The 16,721-nt window shown below is 45.0% G+C and overlaps 1 protein-coding gene across 10 annotated transcripts in view; it reads left to right on the forward strand.

The window, feature by feature from the left end:
• Window positions 1-16,721, forward strand: part of LOC144693363 (alpha-(1,6)-fucosyltransferase) — a 726,743-nt gene that overhangs the window by 648,423 nt on the left and 61,599 nt on the right. For all 10 annotated transcript variants that reach the window (XM_078563197.1, XM_078563195.1, XM_078563204.1 and 7 more), the window contains one exon: window positions 2,515-2,752. In XM_078563197.1, the coding sequence (XP_078419323.1) occupies window positions 2,515-2,752 (238 nt within the window). The remainder of the gene's footprint in view (window positions 1-2,514; window positions 2,753-16,721) is intronic.

Raw genomic sequence — 16,721 nt, forward strand, 5'->3', positions numbered from 1 at the left:
TGTTTATTAAAATGTATTCTGGAATGAGACTGGCACCTTGGGGATTGAATGTCACATTCAATTGACTTCAGTGGGACAGAAACTCAGGAAGTATCTGAAGGGCAGCCAGCCTGATCTTGCCTATTTTATAACATCAATGAGAGTTGAAATTACCCCCATGCGAGTTAATTTGAATACCCAACACTGGATCCTGTCATTCATAGTCTAAACAGGGGGACTCTCTACTATCACTGTTCATTGATTGAGATAAATTATTTTAAAAAAACAGATGGTTAAATGCTGTCCTTAAGTGACCGTATTTTTCATTTGATTTTAAAAATGGAGAATTTATGCTTTATTCATCAGTTTATTTATAAATGAACAACTTTTCTCTCTCAAACTCCAAATTACTTTGGGATTTGATATCCTGGGCATGTACTGGCACCATAAAATTATAGAAATTTATGGTACAGACGGAAGCCATTTGCTTCATTGTGTCTGTGCTGAGAATCCCAATCCCTATGTAGGAATTTCCCATCATGTAGCGTCTCCTTGGTTGGCAACATTATACTTTTTGTTATTTTGATTCTAATGAGCTCCACATCATATGTATAATAAAAATAAAGCAATTTTAGCATTCTCTTTTTCTTTAACAGCTGGTTCCTTAAATAATAATCTAGATCTCTACTTTGTGTGCAATGTTGAATTGTTACCCTCTCATACAATATGAAACATAAAGGATTTCTTTTAAAAATAACTGTTGTATATTGTACAATTTTCTCAATTCCCCCTTTCCCAGTCTCAAAGTCGTTATGCTGCTACCTCAGTGAAAATTGCTGAACTGTTTGCCACTTCAGCAGGAACAGAAGCAGGATGATTGAAATGAACTTAAATCAAAAGATTTAAACTCGCCCGTCCACCTGTCTGAACAGCATCATACATCACAAAGCTGGTTTACGATTTTATTTCTGCTGCCAGACCCAGATTTTTAAAAAATATTCTTTCAAGGGGTGCGGGCGTCACTGGCAAGGCCAGCATTTGTTGCCCATCCCTAATTACCCGTGAGCTTGCAGAAGGCAGTTAAGAGCCAGTCATATTATTGCTGTGTGGCTGGAGTCACATGTAGGCTAGACCAGGTAAAGATAGAACCCTAAATGGCATTAGTGGCAACCAGGTAGTTTTAGTTTTTCTTTTACAAAAATCAATGATAGTTCTCATGGCTGCCATTACTGAGATTAGCTTTACATTCCAGACTTACTAATTCAAATTGCTGTGGTGGGATTTGAACCCATGTCCCTAGACCATTAGTTTGGGCCTCCCGATTACCAGTCCAGTGACATTTCCACTATGCTATCGTCTCCCCTTGCTGACTCAGTGGGCCTGCGTTTATAGTTGGTTCATGAATGATCACCCTTCTTTCCTTCTAAATTCTTTTCGTGTTGAAATTCAGGTGCCTTCAGTCACTAGTCCAAAATATTTTACCCTGTTGCTCTGAGGGAATCTTCCCCCCCTCCTCCCCCACCCCACCCCACACCCCCGCCCCCCCCCCACCCCCCCCCCCCCCCCCCCCCCTCACCCCACCCCAAGAAAGGTTTCAAGTGATTTGGCTCAATATATGGGACTGGGCAATCCTATACCTTGCCACCTGTCTCATTCCTTCCACCACCCCACGTCATCCTTATAGATTCTGAACTTGCTCCACACTGTCCCAATCCATGGCCTTATCGGTGAGACCATATGATCTGAACTATTATCATCATACCTTTCCAGCCAGTAAAATGTTATATTTTTGAATTTCTCTAACCTTGCACCATTGGAACCTGTTGGTAAGGGTCAATGTCTAATTTGCTATAAGGAACTTTTGTGTTTCATTTAAAACATCTAGAACCAGCTTCCTCCACTGGGTTGCCCCTCCCTATAGCTTTTCCCATCTCCAGTCCTACAACCCCACGAGAACTCAGCTTTCCTCCATTCTGGTCTAATGCGCATCCTCAGTTTCCTTCATGGTAGCCGTGCCTTCAGCTGCCTTGGCCCTAAGTTGTGGAATTCCCTCCCTTAAACTTCTCGACCTTTTACTCCTCTTGTAATCATACACTCAAGCCTGAGGTTGGTAGATTTTTGGGCTGTAAGGGAATCGAGGGATATCGGGATCTTGCAGGAAGAAGGAGTTGAGGTTGAACATCAGCCATGATCTTATTGAAAGGCTCGAGGGTAACATATGACCTACTCCTGCTCCTATTTCTTTTGTACTTATGTTCTTAAAGAACTCCATAAAACCTACCTCTTGGACTTCTAAGGCCACTTGCCCTAAAATCATCTTGTGTAGCTGGGTGTCTGTTATTGTTGGGTAACACTCCTGTGAAGTGCCTCAGGATGTTTTTCAATGTTAAGCTGCGATATAAATCAGCGTTGTTGAGTGTGTATGGGGGGGGAAACCTTTTCCTGTGCACTTGTGAAGAGAAAGCTGCGCCTCAAAAGTTTGTTTAATTCTGAACTCTATCCGTTAAATTGCTCCTTTTCCCTGTCTGTTCCCAGAACCCCAAGGACTGCAGCAAAGCCAAGAAGTTGGTGTGTAACATCAACAAGGGGTGTGGCTATGGTTGTCAGCTGCATCATGTCGTCTACTGCTTCATGATTGCGTATGGTACCCAGCGCACACTCATCCTGGAGTCTCAGAACTGGCGCTACTCCACTGGGGGATGGGAGACAGTCTTCAAACCAGTTAGTGAAACCTGCACAGACAGATCTGGCACCAGCTCCGGCCATTGGTCAGGTAAGCAACACTAGCCTGTATATAGCCCTTCCTGATGCTTCATATTTGGAGGCACCAGACAGTGAGTAATATCAGAAGAACATCTTGAGAAGTAGGCCTTGAGCTCATATTTCACAGCACAGTTCAGCCAGAGCTGCAGGTTTATAAATACTTGACTGATGATAATTCTCGTCCTGATACTAGAAGAAAATAAAGAAGTGCCTTCTGTTCATGGTATGTTAATTATAGTGTTGAGATACACAGGTATAGGCAATGTTTAATTAAGTACTTAGAGCACTTATAAAGAGAGACTGCTGGGACACCGGGTTGATGGTAAGAGGCAGACATACCTAATGCTGCATTCTGTACATAAACCAACTATCAAGGAAAGGATTTGCATCTAGTTTCATACTTCATCATCTGGCTTGGAATCCACTTATCACCTTTACCAATTTATTTTTCTTTTGGACATCTTTGTGCATGAGTTTTCTTACCAATGTCCTAATCCCTATTTCTCCATTCCTCTCCTCGAGCAGTGCAAGCTGTTTGCCCTCTGTCAGTGCTGGCCTATTACCATCCAGCAACCTGGGGTTACTCCTCTGCCTGATCATCCCTCTCTCTGTGTGGGAGGTATCTCCTTTTCCCCTTGTCAGCTCCCCCACACTCTTGTCGCTTGAAAAGCCAGGCATTCACAGCAGAGAGTACACGCACATCATGCTGTCACCAAACAATTTGTGGGGGGAATGTTTAATTTCTTTTTTGAATAACGCTAATATCAGGAAGATAATCCAATCTTCCTGATTACAGACTTACTTTTGATTGTTACAGCGCCATGTTGTGGATCATGACACCCCAGCAGTTACGAGATGGTTGAAGCACAACTATAAATCTTAGGAAAGGATTCAGTAGTTGAACAGGGCTTTGTGCACAAAATTTACTTCTTTAATTTTCTCTTTGCCGTATTTCTTTGAGATTTGGACACATTCAATCGCATAATCTCTGCCTCAGATAGGAATGCTACGGGAGAAGGTTAGAATTTTCTTGCCCCATTTAGAGCGTTTTGCTAATCCTAGGCTGATGCTGGATGCAGTCCGAACTCTGAAAATTAAAGAAAAATCAAATGGGGCCGATCATGTCCACAGCCGTGCCCGTCCGTCACTGAACAAAGAACTGGTCAAAGAACAACTTCAATGGAAACCCATTCCTCTTCCTGTTTCAGCCTACAACTTCTGAAAGAGAAGCCATCCCAGTGACGATTAGCAGGAAAGTGGAGAGAAGTCCCCACTAAAAAAGGGTAGTTCTCTGGTTTCTTGCAGCATTTATTGATTCTATCAGTGAGCGGAGAGCTGCTGAGACACTGCTGTGGAGTGTGGGGTATGCAGCACCCAGGAGAGCATGCATGGATCACCTCATATTTTATTGCTGAAAAGAGAGAAACCAAAAACTGCAGTAATTCATGCCAAATTCTCCCATTCTTGTGTCCAACTTCATCCACAGACTTGCCCCTCCCTAAATCTGTAACCATCTTCAGTCCTACAACCCCATGAGAAACCTTCTTCCCTCCAATTCCAGTCTCACGCATTCTCAATTTCATTCACCTCACCATAGGCAGCCAATGCTTCAGCTGCCTTGGCCCTAAGTTGTGGAATTTCCTGCCTTAAATTTCTCGACCTCCTTCTCTTCCTGTAAGTATGCACGAGACTGAGATTGATAGATTTTTTTAACCCTGAGGGAATCCAGGGATGTTGGGATTGGGCAGGAAAGTAGAACTGAGATAGAACATCAGTCATGATCTTATTGAAAGAGTTCTGGGCATCATACTTTAGGAAGGATGTGAAGGCATTCGAGAAGATGCACACAAGATTCACAGGAATGGTTCCAGTTCAGTTATGTAGATAGATTGGACGTGTTTGGACTTTTCGCTTTATTCGTTCACAGGATGTGGACATTGCTGGCTAGGCCACCATTTATTTCCATCCCTAATTTCCCTTGAGAAGGCGCTGGTGAGCTGCCTTCTTGAACTACTGCAGTTAATGTGCTGTAGGTACATCCACAGTGCTGTTAGGGAGGGAGTTCCAGGATTTTGACCCAGAGACAGTGAAGGAACGGCCGATGTATTTCCAAGTCAGGATGGTGAGTGGCTTGGATGGGAACTTGCAGGTGGTGTTCCCATGTGTCTTCTGCCCTTGTCCTTCTAGATGGTAGCGGTCGTGGGTTTGAAAGGTGCTGTCTAAGGAGACTTGGTGAGTTTCTGCAGTGCATCTTGTAGATGGTACACACTGCTGCTGTTGTGCGTTGGTGATGTAGGGAGTGAATGCTTATGGTGGTGGATGGGGTGCCAATCAAGTGGGCTGCTTTGACCTGGATGGTGTCGAGCTGCTTGAGTGTAGTCGGATCTGTGCTAATCCAGGCAAGAGGAGGATACTCCATCACACTCCTGACTTGTGCTTTGTAGATAGTGGACAGGCCAAAGCCAAGTCAGGAGGTGAATTACTCTTCACATAATTCCCAGCCTCTGACCCGCTCTATTGGCCGCAGTTTTTATGTGGTTGGTACAGTTAAGTTTCTGGTCAATGGTAGCCCCCAGGATGTTGATAGTGGGGGATTCATCTATGGTAATGCCATTGAATGTCAAGGAGAGATGGTTAGATTTTCTTTTGTTGGAGATGGTCATTGCCTGGCACTGGTGTGGCATGAATGTTAATTGCCACTTAGCAGCCAAGCCAGGTCTTGCTGCATATGACACAGACTGCTTCAGTACCTGAGGAGGCGCACTACTGCCAGGTAGATGCCGGTGTTGTAGCTGTACTAGAACAACTTGGCTAGGGGCCATGGCTAGTTCTGGAGCACAAGTCTTCCATACCATTGCCAGAATGTTGTGAGGGCCCATAGCATTTGCAATATCCAGTGCCTTCAGCCTTTTCTTGATATCACGTGGAGTGAATTGAATTGGCTGAAGACTGGCACCTGTGATGCCAGGGGCTTCAGGAGGAGGCTGAGCTGGATCATCCACATGATACTTCTGGCTAAAGATGGCTGCAAATGCTTCAGCCTTATCTTTTGCACTGATGTGCTGGGCTCCCACATCATTGAGGATGGGGATATTTGTGGAGCCTCCTCCTCCATTGAGTTGCTAATTGTCCACCACCGTTCACAACTGGATGTGGCAGGACTGCAGAGCTTAGATCTGATCCGTTGGTTATGGGATCAGTTAGCTCTGTCTATCGCATGCTGCTTCTGTTTGGCACGCAAGTAATCCTTTGCTGTAGCTTCACCAGGTTGACACCTCATTTTTAGGTATGCCTGATGCTGCTCCTGGCATGCCCTCCTGCACTCTTCATTGAACCCCAGCTTGGTAGTAATGGTAGAGTGGGGGGATATGTCGGGCCAGGAGGATACAGATTGTGGTTGAGTACAATTCTGCTGCTGATGGCCCACAGCGCCTCATGGATGCCCAGTCTTGAGTTGCTGGATCTGTTTGAAATCTACCCCATTTAGCACGGTGGTAGTGCCACACAACACAATGGAGAGTATCCTAAATGTGATGACAGATCTTCATCTTCACAAGGACTGTGTGGTGGTCCATCCTACAAATACTGTCATGGACAGATGCATCTGCGACAGGCCGATTAGAGAGGACGAGGTTGATTTTTCCCTCTTGTTGGTTCCCCTACCACCTGCTGCAGACCCAGTCTAAAAGCTCGGCCAACTCAGTCAGTAGTGGTGCTCCCGAGCCACTCTTGGTGATGGACATTGAAGTCCCCCAGAGTACATTTTGTGCCTTGCCACCCTCAGTGCTTCCTCCAAGTGGTGTTCAACATAGAGGAGCACCGATTTATCAGTTGAAGGGGGACAGTAGGTGGTAACAAGCAGGAGGTTTCTTACCCATGTTTGACCTGATGCCGTGAGACTTCATGGGGTCCAGAGTCAATGTTGAGGACTCCCAGGGAAACTCCCTCCCGACTGCGTACCACTGTGCCGGCACCTCTGCTGGGTCTGTCCTGTCAGTGGGACAGGGCATAGCAAGGGATAGTGATGATGGTGTTAGGAACATTGCCTGTAAGGTTTGATTTCATGTGAATGCCTGTGTCAGGCTGTTGCTTGACTAGTCTGAGAGACAGTACTCCCAATTTTGGCACAAGCCCACAGGCCACCTTTGCCGGGACTACAGGTTTGAGTGTGCCATTGTCGTTTCCGGTGCCTAGGTCGATGCTGGGTGGTCCGCCTGGTTTCATTCTTTTTAGATTTCGTAGCAGTTTGATACGACCGAATGGCTTGCTAGGCCATTTCAGAGGGCAGTAAAGAGTCAACCACATTGCTGTGGGTCTGGAATCACATGTGGGCCAGACCAAGTAAGGACAGCAGATTTCCCTCCCTAAAAGAGGTTAGTGAACCAGATAAGTTTTATGTTAGATTTATTAATTGAATTTAAGTTCTACCAGCTGCCGTGATGGGATTTGAATCCATGTCCGCAGAGCATTAGCCTGGGCCCCTGGATTACTAGCCCAGTGACATTACCACTACACCACCATCTCCCCCTATTCTCCTTGGAGAAGAGAAAGTTGAGAGGAGATTTGGTAGAGGTATTCAAAATCATGAGGGACCTGGACAGAGTAGATAGGGAGAAACTGTTCCCATTGTGGAATGATCGAGAACCAGAGGGCACAGATTTAAGAAGGAATGGTGACATGAGGAAACCATTTTCATGCAGCGAGTGGTAAGGATCTGGAATTTATTCAAGAAGGAGTTGGATTATTATCGGAACAGAGAGAATGTGCAGTACCATGGGGAAAAGGCGGCTTAGAGCACTAGGTGCTTTGCTGCTTCAGAGAGCTGGCACAGAAACGGTGAGGTAAATGTGTGGCATCCATTCTATGAAAGGCTTGAGGGAAAGGTTGGTCTACTACTTCTCCTGTTTCATTTGTACTTGTGCAAAGTGCCGGTCTCTGCCGCCTTGTCATTGCAATCTTACGCTGTGTAATTGCCAAAATCATTACAACAGGGAGTAGTTTGAGCACTTTGATGTCATTATACCCCACCCCTCCCCCCCCACCGCCCTCACCACCCTCCCTCCACCATCCCCCCCAAACACCTGGTTGAATTAGGAAGAGACCAGTAAGAAATGAGTTTTCTTGCCCAAATTCCAAAGTCCAAAAACTGCTAGAAATAAATACTTAATAATTAAACACACGTGAGAAATATCAGCTCAATATCTTGACTTCAATGTAATTGCATCTGTATTTGGGACTGAAGCAGGACTCGTTGGATTTTAGTCACAGTGCACTTTTTCCCTACGATTCTACTTTGGGTGTTACTGTCATAAAAAGCTTCTTTTCTCTACCTGCACCTGACCTCCAGTGCTGAGCCTTAAGCAGAGCTGCTGTGACTTATCTCCAAAACAGTAAATCTGTGTACCAATAATGATAGTCATTCTACATGCAGGCAGGAGACCACGGCTTTAGCATATTAACTAACTGACCATCAAAGCTTTCTTGCCCGTAGCTGCGCTTGATTTATGTTTGCTTCTTCCACAAGGCATTTGACCTTGTAATTCGCTACATTTTTGCTTCTGCGGGTCGGACTTCCAAATTCCTGCAGCCTCGGGACCGAGACCATGCTGGATCTCGGATTTTCCCCGGAGGTCGGGTGGGGTTGAGGGTCGACTCAGAGCGCAGAGCTAGACTGTCGCCCCACTGTAAACAAAGTGACGGAGCTGATAGCTTGTCCGGCGCACCATTGAGAACTAGCGCCCAGCCGAGTTGCCCCGGTATTAGGACAATAAATCTGAAATTTGTTTAACTGAACATGTCAAACAAAATATTTTCAAAAATGTCCAGTTTTCACACAATTCCAGTTTTCAGAGGTTGGATTTTGAACATCCTTCCTATTTTAAAAAAGAAGGTGCTAGTTCCAGTCCTCATGGCAATGTGGCAATTTATCATGAATGGCATGTAATTGTTATTCATTATTACGGATTTGTAACCAAACCAATCAGTCTTCTACAAATTGGCCTTGTGAGAACAGCTTTGCCACTCGGAGGTTTGCATGTTTTTTCTGGCTCGTTCACAACCACTTGTTCTGCACCACTTGCTATTGTCCATTCCGAACGAGTAATGTCAACCTGACTTCCTTCTGAAGCCAGGAACAGGAAATTCCAGATGGGATGTTTGATCAGGGAGGCGTTATTCATGTAATGAGGTTGGGGAATGCCTTTCTGAACAGTCAGGCAGTGTGCAGGGCCATGGGGAAAGAGCCAGGCAGCGGGATTCTTTGGATAGCTCGAGCAAAGAGCAAAAGGTGTCAAAAGATCGCTTCCCGTGCTCTTATTGTTCTCTGATCCTGCAAATAAAGTTTTAGCACCCTGAAAAGATGCTGCTAAGATTCAGAAATGACAATTTTCAGATTAAACCTAACATGAAAAGCAGTCGGGAATAAAGCAAAATTGTTCAGATACTGCCATTCAGTCAGCCTTTTCTCTGGAATGCATTTTATTATGTTGACTCTGGATCTCTCAGGGTCGCTAATATTTTCCACGATGCCTCATTGTAGCAACAAAGAGCAGCCACCGAGTTTGCTGCCTCCTCCAAGCACCATTAATTTTACAATGACAACTTGCATTTGCAGCCGTGCTTTTAACATAGGAAAATGTCCCACACAGATTCACAGGAACGCAATGAGACAGAAATTGATACTAAGCCATAGGAATAAGAGATAAAACTAGAGGTTAAAAAAGGTAGGAGGCAATTAATGCAAATAATTGGACAGATGGACTGGAAAAGATCTTCTGTTCTATCCAACCTGTACTGCACAATTGTGTGCTGCCTTGTGTACCACAATGTATATACCCTACCCGGAACCATGTGATGTCCTGGAAGAGCAGATAAGCCAGATCAAAAACCCAGGCCAATTTCTGGGGGATGAAATAGCTGGGAGGTTCCCCTCCGGCCTGCATAGGCACTCGAAGCTAATCCAGGAGATCAAATTCCAGCCCTGATCTTCCAGCAGCACTTACATTTTGTACGATGTGAGCTCCGCTCCTGCCAGTAAGAAGTCCAGCTCCTGGCTTTGAAGATATTCAGCAAATCGGTGTTCACTGCCTGAGCCGTCTGCCTGTTCCAGAGGACAGCGCTAATTTCCCTGTCACTAAACTGTTGCTTGTTTTAAGACTTCACAGTTTCTAAATCCAGCCAGTGTGTTTGCCTGCCATCGTGTTTTGTATTTGAAAGTTATTTTTGAGATTGCCCAATATTTAAACAGCAATATCGTCAGTATAGTCCAACAGAGGAACAACAATGAGAAATGTTGGTGTCTGAGTCACAGTGCCATTGGGATATGATCTTACTTCATTAGTGATGTCACAGTGCCATTGGGATGTGATCTTACTTCATTAGTGATGTCACAGTGCCATTGGGATATGATCTTACTTCATTAGTGATGTCACAGTGCCATTGGGATATGATCTTACTTCATTAGTGATGTCACAGTGCCATTGGGATATGATCTTACTTCATTAGTGATGTCACAGTGCCATTGGGATATGATCTTACTTCATTAGTGATGTCACAGTGCCATTGGGATATGATCTTACTTCATTAGTGATGTCACAGTGCCATTGGGATATGATCTTACTTCATTAGTGATGTATCATTTAAAAAAAAACAGTCTGTATTAGTATAAAATCATGGGGCTAATCCCTTCAGTTTCCCTGTCCTAAATTATCGGTGCTCATGATGAACTCAGGATGACAGATTAAACCTCGTGATACACAAATATCAACTTTGACTAACATTTCACACATGCAGTGCAGCGACAGGGCTGCTCACAGAAATGATACTAGTTTATCTCACACACATTTCATGACTCGAGAGTTCCAACAAGGCAAAATCAAGCGTCAATTTACCTGCCCATGATGAGAAGTACAGATTGATTTATTTACTCTCCCTGCTTGTTGCTCAAGTGTTCAGGAGCCTTTGCGGTTGTTGCCATTTTCCACAACAGCCGCTGTCTTCCCACAACAGGTTTTCCCATGGGATGCTCCCTTTCGCTCTGCTCTTTGCAGGGAGGAGAGGTAGGCCAACGGAGGGATGAAACTCAGAACTGGCTGGACTTGACGTGTTCTTCGTATGCCCAAGTACAGCATGGATGAGGATCTGCAGGCATAGCTGCACATTCTGCCATTTCTTCCCTTGCAGACTGCATCAGCAATCCTGGCTCCTCCATGCACATGTTAACTTTGGTACAATTGAATATATATTGAAACATATAAGATCCTGGGGGGACTTGACAGGGTGGATGTGGAGAGGATGTTTCCTCTTATAGGAGAATCTAGAACTAGGGGTCATTGTTTAAAAATAAGGGGTCACCCATTTAAGACAGAGATGAAGAGAATTTTTTTTCTCTCTGAGGGTCGTGAATCTTTGGAACTCCCTTCCTCAAAAGGTGGTGGAAGCAGATCCTTTGAATATTTTTAAGGCAGAGGTAGATGGATTCTTGATAAGCAAGGGGGTGAAAGGTTATTAGGGGTCGGTGGGAATGTGGGGTTGAGGTTGAATCAGATCAGCCATGATCTTATTGATTGTCGGACATGGCTTGAGGGTCCGAGTGGCCTACTCCTGCTCCTAATTCGTATGTTTGTATAACGTACTTGGGGCAAACATTATGGGTGTATGTGCCTATTGTTTTCTACTGCAGTGCTTCTCTGTAATGGTGGCAAGTGATTGAGGTGCTTTGGATTCCTAGAGTGGAGCTTCTTCCAGGTGCTATCAGAATGGCAGAAACACAAGAAGTGTTTTGCTGACCTCTGTACATAGGAGCATCTCGCAATGCAGGTTGTTCTTGCCTCATGACAACTGAGCTCTGTCACTGCTTTTGCTGTTTGTTTAGTTTACTTCCTGGAGAGGCCTGAGTGAGGTGTGGGTGAGGGATGGGATTATCCCAGCATGCTGGTGTCCATGCCCATTCCTGCCATGCTGCTGCTACTGGGTACCCTTGCCCATGGCAACTGATCAGCATGGCAGCAGGCCTACTGGTACTAATGAGATCAGTAAAGCCTTCTCATGGGGTTCCGTGTAACTAATCTTGTGGAGGGCAGAAGAGATGGCCTATTCCAACATGGCACCTTTGGCCCTGTACAGGAGTTTAAACAAGGTCCCACGTGGGACACTTATAAAGAAGGCAAATGCACATGAGATACAGGGTAATTTGATAAGGTGGATTCAAAATTGGCTTAGTTGTAGGAGACACAGGGTGATGACAGAAGGATGCTTTAGTGACTGGAAGCCAGTGTCCAGTGGCGTACCACAGGCATCTGTGCTGGGTCCCCTATTATTCGTCATTTATAGATGACTATGTGGGGGGTAGGATTAGTAAGTTTGCGGATGACACAAAGATTGGCCGGGTGGTTAACAGTGAGGCTGAGTGTCATGGGCTACAGGAATATATAGACGGGATGGTCAAATGGGCAGATAAGTGACAGATGGAATTTAACCCTGAAAAGTGTGAGGTGATACACTTTGGAGGGAGAAATTTGACAAGGAAGTATTCAATGAATGACATGACACTAGGAAGTTCTGAGGAACAAAGGGACCTTGGCGTGTGTGTCCATAGATCTTTGAAGGCAGAGGGGCATGTTAGTGGGTTGGTGAAAAAGGCATATGGGACACTTGCCTTTATCAATCGAGGCATAGATTACAAAAGTAGAGAGGTCATGTTGGAGTTGGATAGAACCTTGGTGAGGCCACAGCTTTGTGCAGTTCTGGTCGCCACATTATAGGAAGGATGTGATTGCACTGGAGGGGGTGCAGAGGAGATTCACCGCGATGTTGCCTGGGATGAAACATTTACGTTATGAAGAGAGGTTGGATAGACTTGGGTTGTTTTCGTTGGAGCAGAGAAGACTGAGGGGCGACCTGATCAAGGTGTACAAGATTATGAGGAGCATGGACAGGCTGGATAGGGAGCAGCTGTTCCCCTTAGTTGAAGGGTCAGTCACAAGGGGGCATAAGTTCAAGGTGAGGGGCAGGAGGTTTAGGGGGCATATGAGGAAAAGCCTTTTTACCCAGAGGGTGGTGACGGTCTGGAATGCACTACCTGGGAGGGTGGTGGAGGCAGGTTGCCTCACGTCCTTTAAAAAGTACCTGGATGGGCACTTGGCACGTCATAACATTCAAGGCTATGGGCCAAGTGCTGGTAAATGGGATTAGGTAGGTAGATCAGGTGTTTCTTACGTGTCGGTGCAGACTCGATGGGCCGATGGGCCTCTTCTGATCTGTGTGATTCTGTGATCAGTATAAGTGGTCTTCAGTCCCTTGCATGACAGGTGGCTTCACTGTAGATGTCATTGGCTCTCCCAGTGCATTAAATCTAAAATCATCATCCTCATGGCATTTGGGAGCAGTGCAGAAGAGAATGAACTTAAATAAGCCTCAAGAGTCCCAAAGGTTAGCCATTGTGAGGAGTGCAGTAGCGGGTACTCCAATATGGCTGGGTATTAGGGAACTGTAGTAATTATAGTTTTGTTTAGTGTGTAATGTACCTTTAATAATAATACGTGTTAAGGAAGATCACATGATCTATAGTAACCAATAGGAGAGTAGTGTGGGCTACCACAGCAGTCAGTGTAAAGATAGAGTTGGAGTTGAAAGCACACATGTAGTTGCTGCTGAGTATATTGTAAATAAACTTAATGTTTCCACCCAATAAGTATCTATAGATCAACTCTATCACTAATAGTACAACTCAGCCACCCTACAACAAACTGGCGATGAGGATAAATCAGATCCAATACAGTCCCTCACTCAGTGATTGAGCATCTAAGATAATTAAAAAGAAAGGAAGGTATACTCACCAGGCATGCTGTCGCTTTAAGTTAAAGAAAACGTGGCCCCCATCCAAATGGCTGAGAAACCTTCCGGAACACTCCGCACATTTTTAAATAAAAACAAAATTGCAAGACCCCGGAGTGAGAATCCACAAGATGTGTGAGCAATACAAAAAAAAAGAGAATCTGTACTTAAGTTGTAAAATAGGCCGCAGCCCCACAAGCTCAGTAGGTTAGAGAAGCTGGCACACAGCTTAAAAAAAAAGGACAATCAGCAGAAAGCAGTGCTGCAGCTTTACATTTAAAAGAAAACCTGCAGAATTGCCCAGAAAAGGGAGAAGAAATCACTGCTGTGTGTTTTTCCGAGCAGGAATAAAGTTTTACAAAGTTAAAAGGGAAGAAGGCCCATGATTGCGGGGATTGCACCAAAATTCAAAAAGTGCTGGAAGCGCAGCACAGCAAAGCCGACAGCTGCAGAGACAGCCCAAGCCCGGTGACTGCTCTCAAAGCACAAAGACATTTAAAGTGGTAAATACAAGAAAAATGGCTATGGACAGAAAATTAGTAGAGACCCCAGAGAGAGGGCAACTCTCCAGAAGGCAACAAGAGACCCCAGAGAGAGGGCAACAAGAAATTAAACAGTTGAGCTTGCATCTCAGAGAAATCTGGCCAATAGTGAAGTAAAAAAAAAAGCCAAGATTAAAATCTGTGCTAGAAAGAAGAGGGCACATAGAAGGAAGATGCAGAAATACTAATAGGGCTTCCACCCAGTTGAGGAGAAAGTGAGAGCCATAAGAGAGGCACCTGCGCAAAAGAACGTCTCAGTGCTCAGATCACTCCTAGGAACGATCAACTATTATGGGCGGTTCTTACCAATTTGTCTACAGTGCTGGCCCCCCTGCATTCTCTACTCAAAATGAACCAACGTTGGTCTTGGGAGGCGCCCCAGAAAGAAGCTCTCATAAAGGTGAAACAACTGTTGCACTCGTCCAATCTATTAGTGCATTATGACCAGACGAAAGACACGTGATGCATCTCCCTATGGAGTGGGAGCAGTGCCCTCTCATCGGATGGACGACGGCATGGAACGGCCAATAGGTTACGTATCAAGAACGCTCACCGCAGCAGAAAAGGGACACTCACAAATAGAAAAAGAAGGTCTGTCCGTTATCTTTAGTGTCAAGAAGTTTCACCAGTACATACACAGCCACCACTTTACAATTGTTTCAGACCACAAACCATTGCTAGGATTGTTTAGTGAGGAAAAGGCTATACCACCCACAACCTCAGCAAGAATACAACGATGGGCCTTAACTCTGGCAGCATACGAATACACTATCGTACATAGGCCTGGCAATCAAATCGCAAATGCCGATGCCCTTAGTCGTTTGCCTTTACAAGAAAATAATGAGCACGTCCCAGTTCCACAGGAACTGTTTTTACTGTTAAATTTCTTAGATTCCTCGCTGGTATGTGCTCGACAGATCAGAGACTGGACAAGTCAGGACCCAGTCATACCTCAAGTATGAGAACAAGTGCTTCATGGTTGGTCACAAGAGCCTGTATCTGTTGAAATGAAACCATACTTCAACAGAAGGCATGAAATAACCAGTCAGGATGGCATCTTATTGTGGGGATCATGAGTGATAGTTCCTCCAAAGGGAAGGGAGCCACTTTTAATTGAACTACACAGTGCACATCCAGGAGTTTCCCAAACGAAGACTGTAGCACGCAGATATCTATGGTGGCCTGGGATGGATGGTAAAATAGAGAGTTTAGTAAAGCACTGTGTGCAATGTCAGCAACTGCAAAAGCTGCCAGTGATGGCTCTGTTTGACCCAGGGGAGTGGCCAGGTAGACCCTGAGTGCGGTTACACATTGACTATGTTGGACCTTTCCTGGGAACAATGTTTCTGCTCATTGTCGATGCCCATTCAAAATGATTGGACATATATGAGGTGAAGTCACCAATGTCGGGCGTTACAATTGAGAAACTACATCAGAGTTTTGCCATTCACAGGCTACTAGAGGCAGTCATTTCCGATAATGGCATGGCATTTACGAGTGCTGAGTTTCAGTGGTTTATCAGCCTCAACGGTATCACTCGTGTGAAAACTGCACCATACCACCCTTCCTCAAACGGACTGGCTGAAAGGGCAGTTCAAACGTTCAAGGCAGGCATGAAGAAACTAACTGGTGCTTCCTTGGCAACTAAGCTAGCACGCTTTCTTATTCATTACAGGACTATCCCTCACACAACAACAGGCTTCAAACCAGCGGAGTTATTGTTAAAACCCCGCCTCAGGACGAGATTGTGCTTAATAATGCCGACCTTTGTGGGGAAGGTGGAAAGGAACCAGGATAATCAGAAAACTAGACACGACTGGCACTGTCGTGAGAGGAAATTTACCGTGGGAGAGCCTGTATACGTGAAAAATGTCGGGCAAGGACCAAAGTGGTTACCGGGTGAAATAAGTGCGGTGACTGGATCTCTGCCTTACCATGTGGAGGTAGAAGGCCAGATCATCCGTAAACATGTGGATCATTTAAGGAAGAGAGAGACAAATCACCAAGATATGGTTCCACCAGTGACTATGACCGGGTCTGCGCTTCCTGTTGAAGATACTCAACCCAGGACTGACACGTCTGATGTTCTGTAAGAGTTGAGGATACAGAACTACAAGTGCCCACCGAAGCACCTGATGTTCAGGCAACTCCAGAAAAGGAGGTTCCTGACAAAGAATCTGAAGTTGTGGAGCTGCAACATTCCACACATACCAGGAAACCACCTGAAAGACTGAACTTGTAAATTGCTTACGCAGTGTAAGTATTATGTTGTCTTGAAAAATATGTACTTGTAAATAGCCAAGTTAAAGGGGGAAGAATGTAGTAATTAGGGTTTTATTTAGTGTGTAATGTACCTTTAAGAATAATACTTGTTAGGCAAGATCACATGATCTGTAGTCACCAATAGGAGAATAGCGCGGGCTACCTCGGCAGTCAGTGCAGAGATAGAGTTGGAGTTGAAAGCACACATGTAGTCGCTGCTGAGTATCTTGTAAATAAACTTAATGTTTCCACCCAAGGAGTGTCTGCAGATAAACTCTATCATTAGTAGCTCAACTCAGCCACCCTTACAACAGGAACATTGCAGGACCAGTGGAGATTTGG

Source organism: Cetorhinus maximus, chromosome 18 (assembly GCF_964194155.1).
Source record: "Cetorhinus maximus chromosome 18, sCetMax3.hap1.1, whole genome shotgun sequence".
Taxonomy (NCBI): domain Eukaryota; kingdom Metazoa; phylum Chordata; class Chondrichthyes; order Lamniformes; family Cetorhinidae; genus Cetorhinus; species Cetorhinus maximus.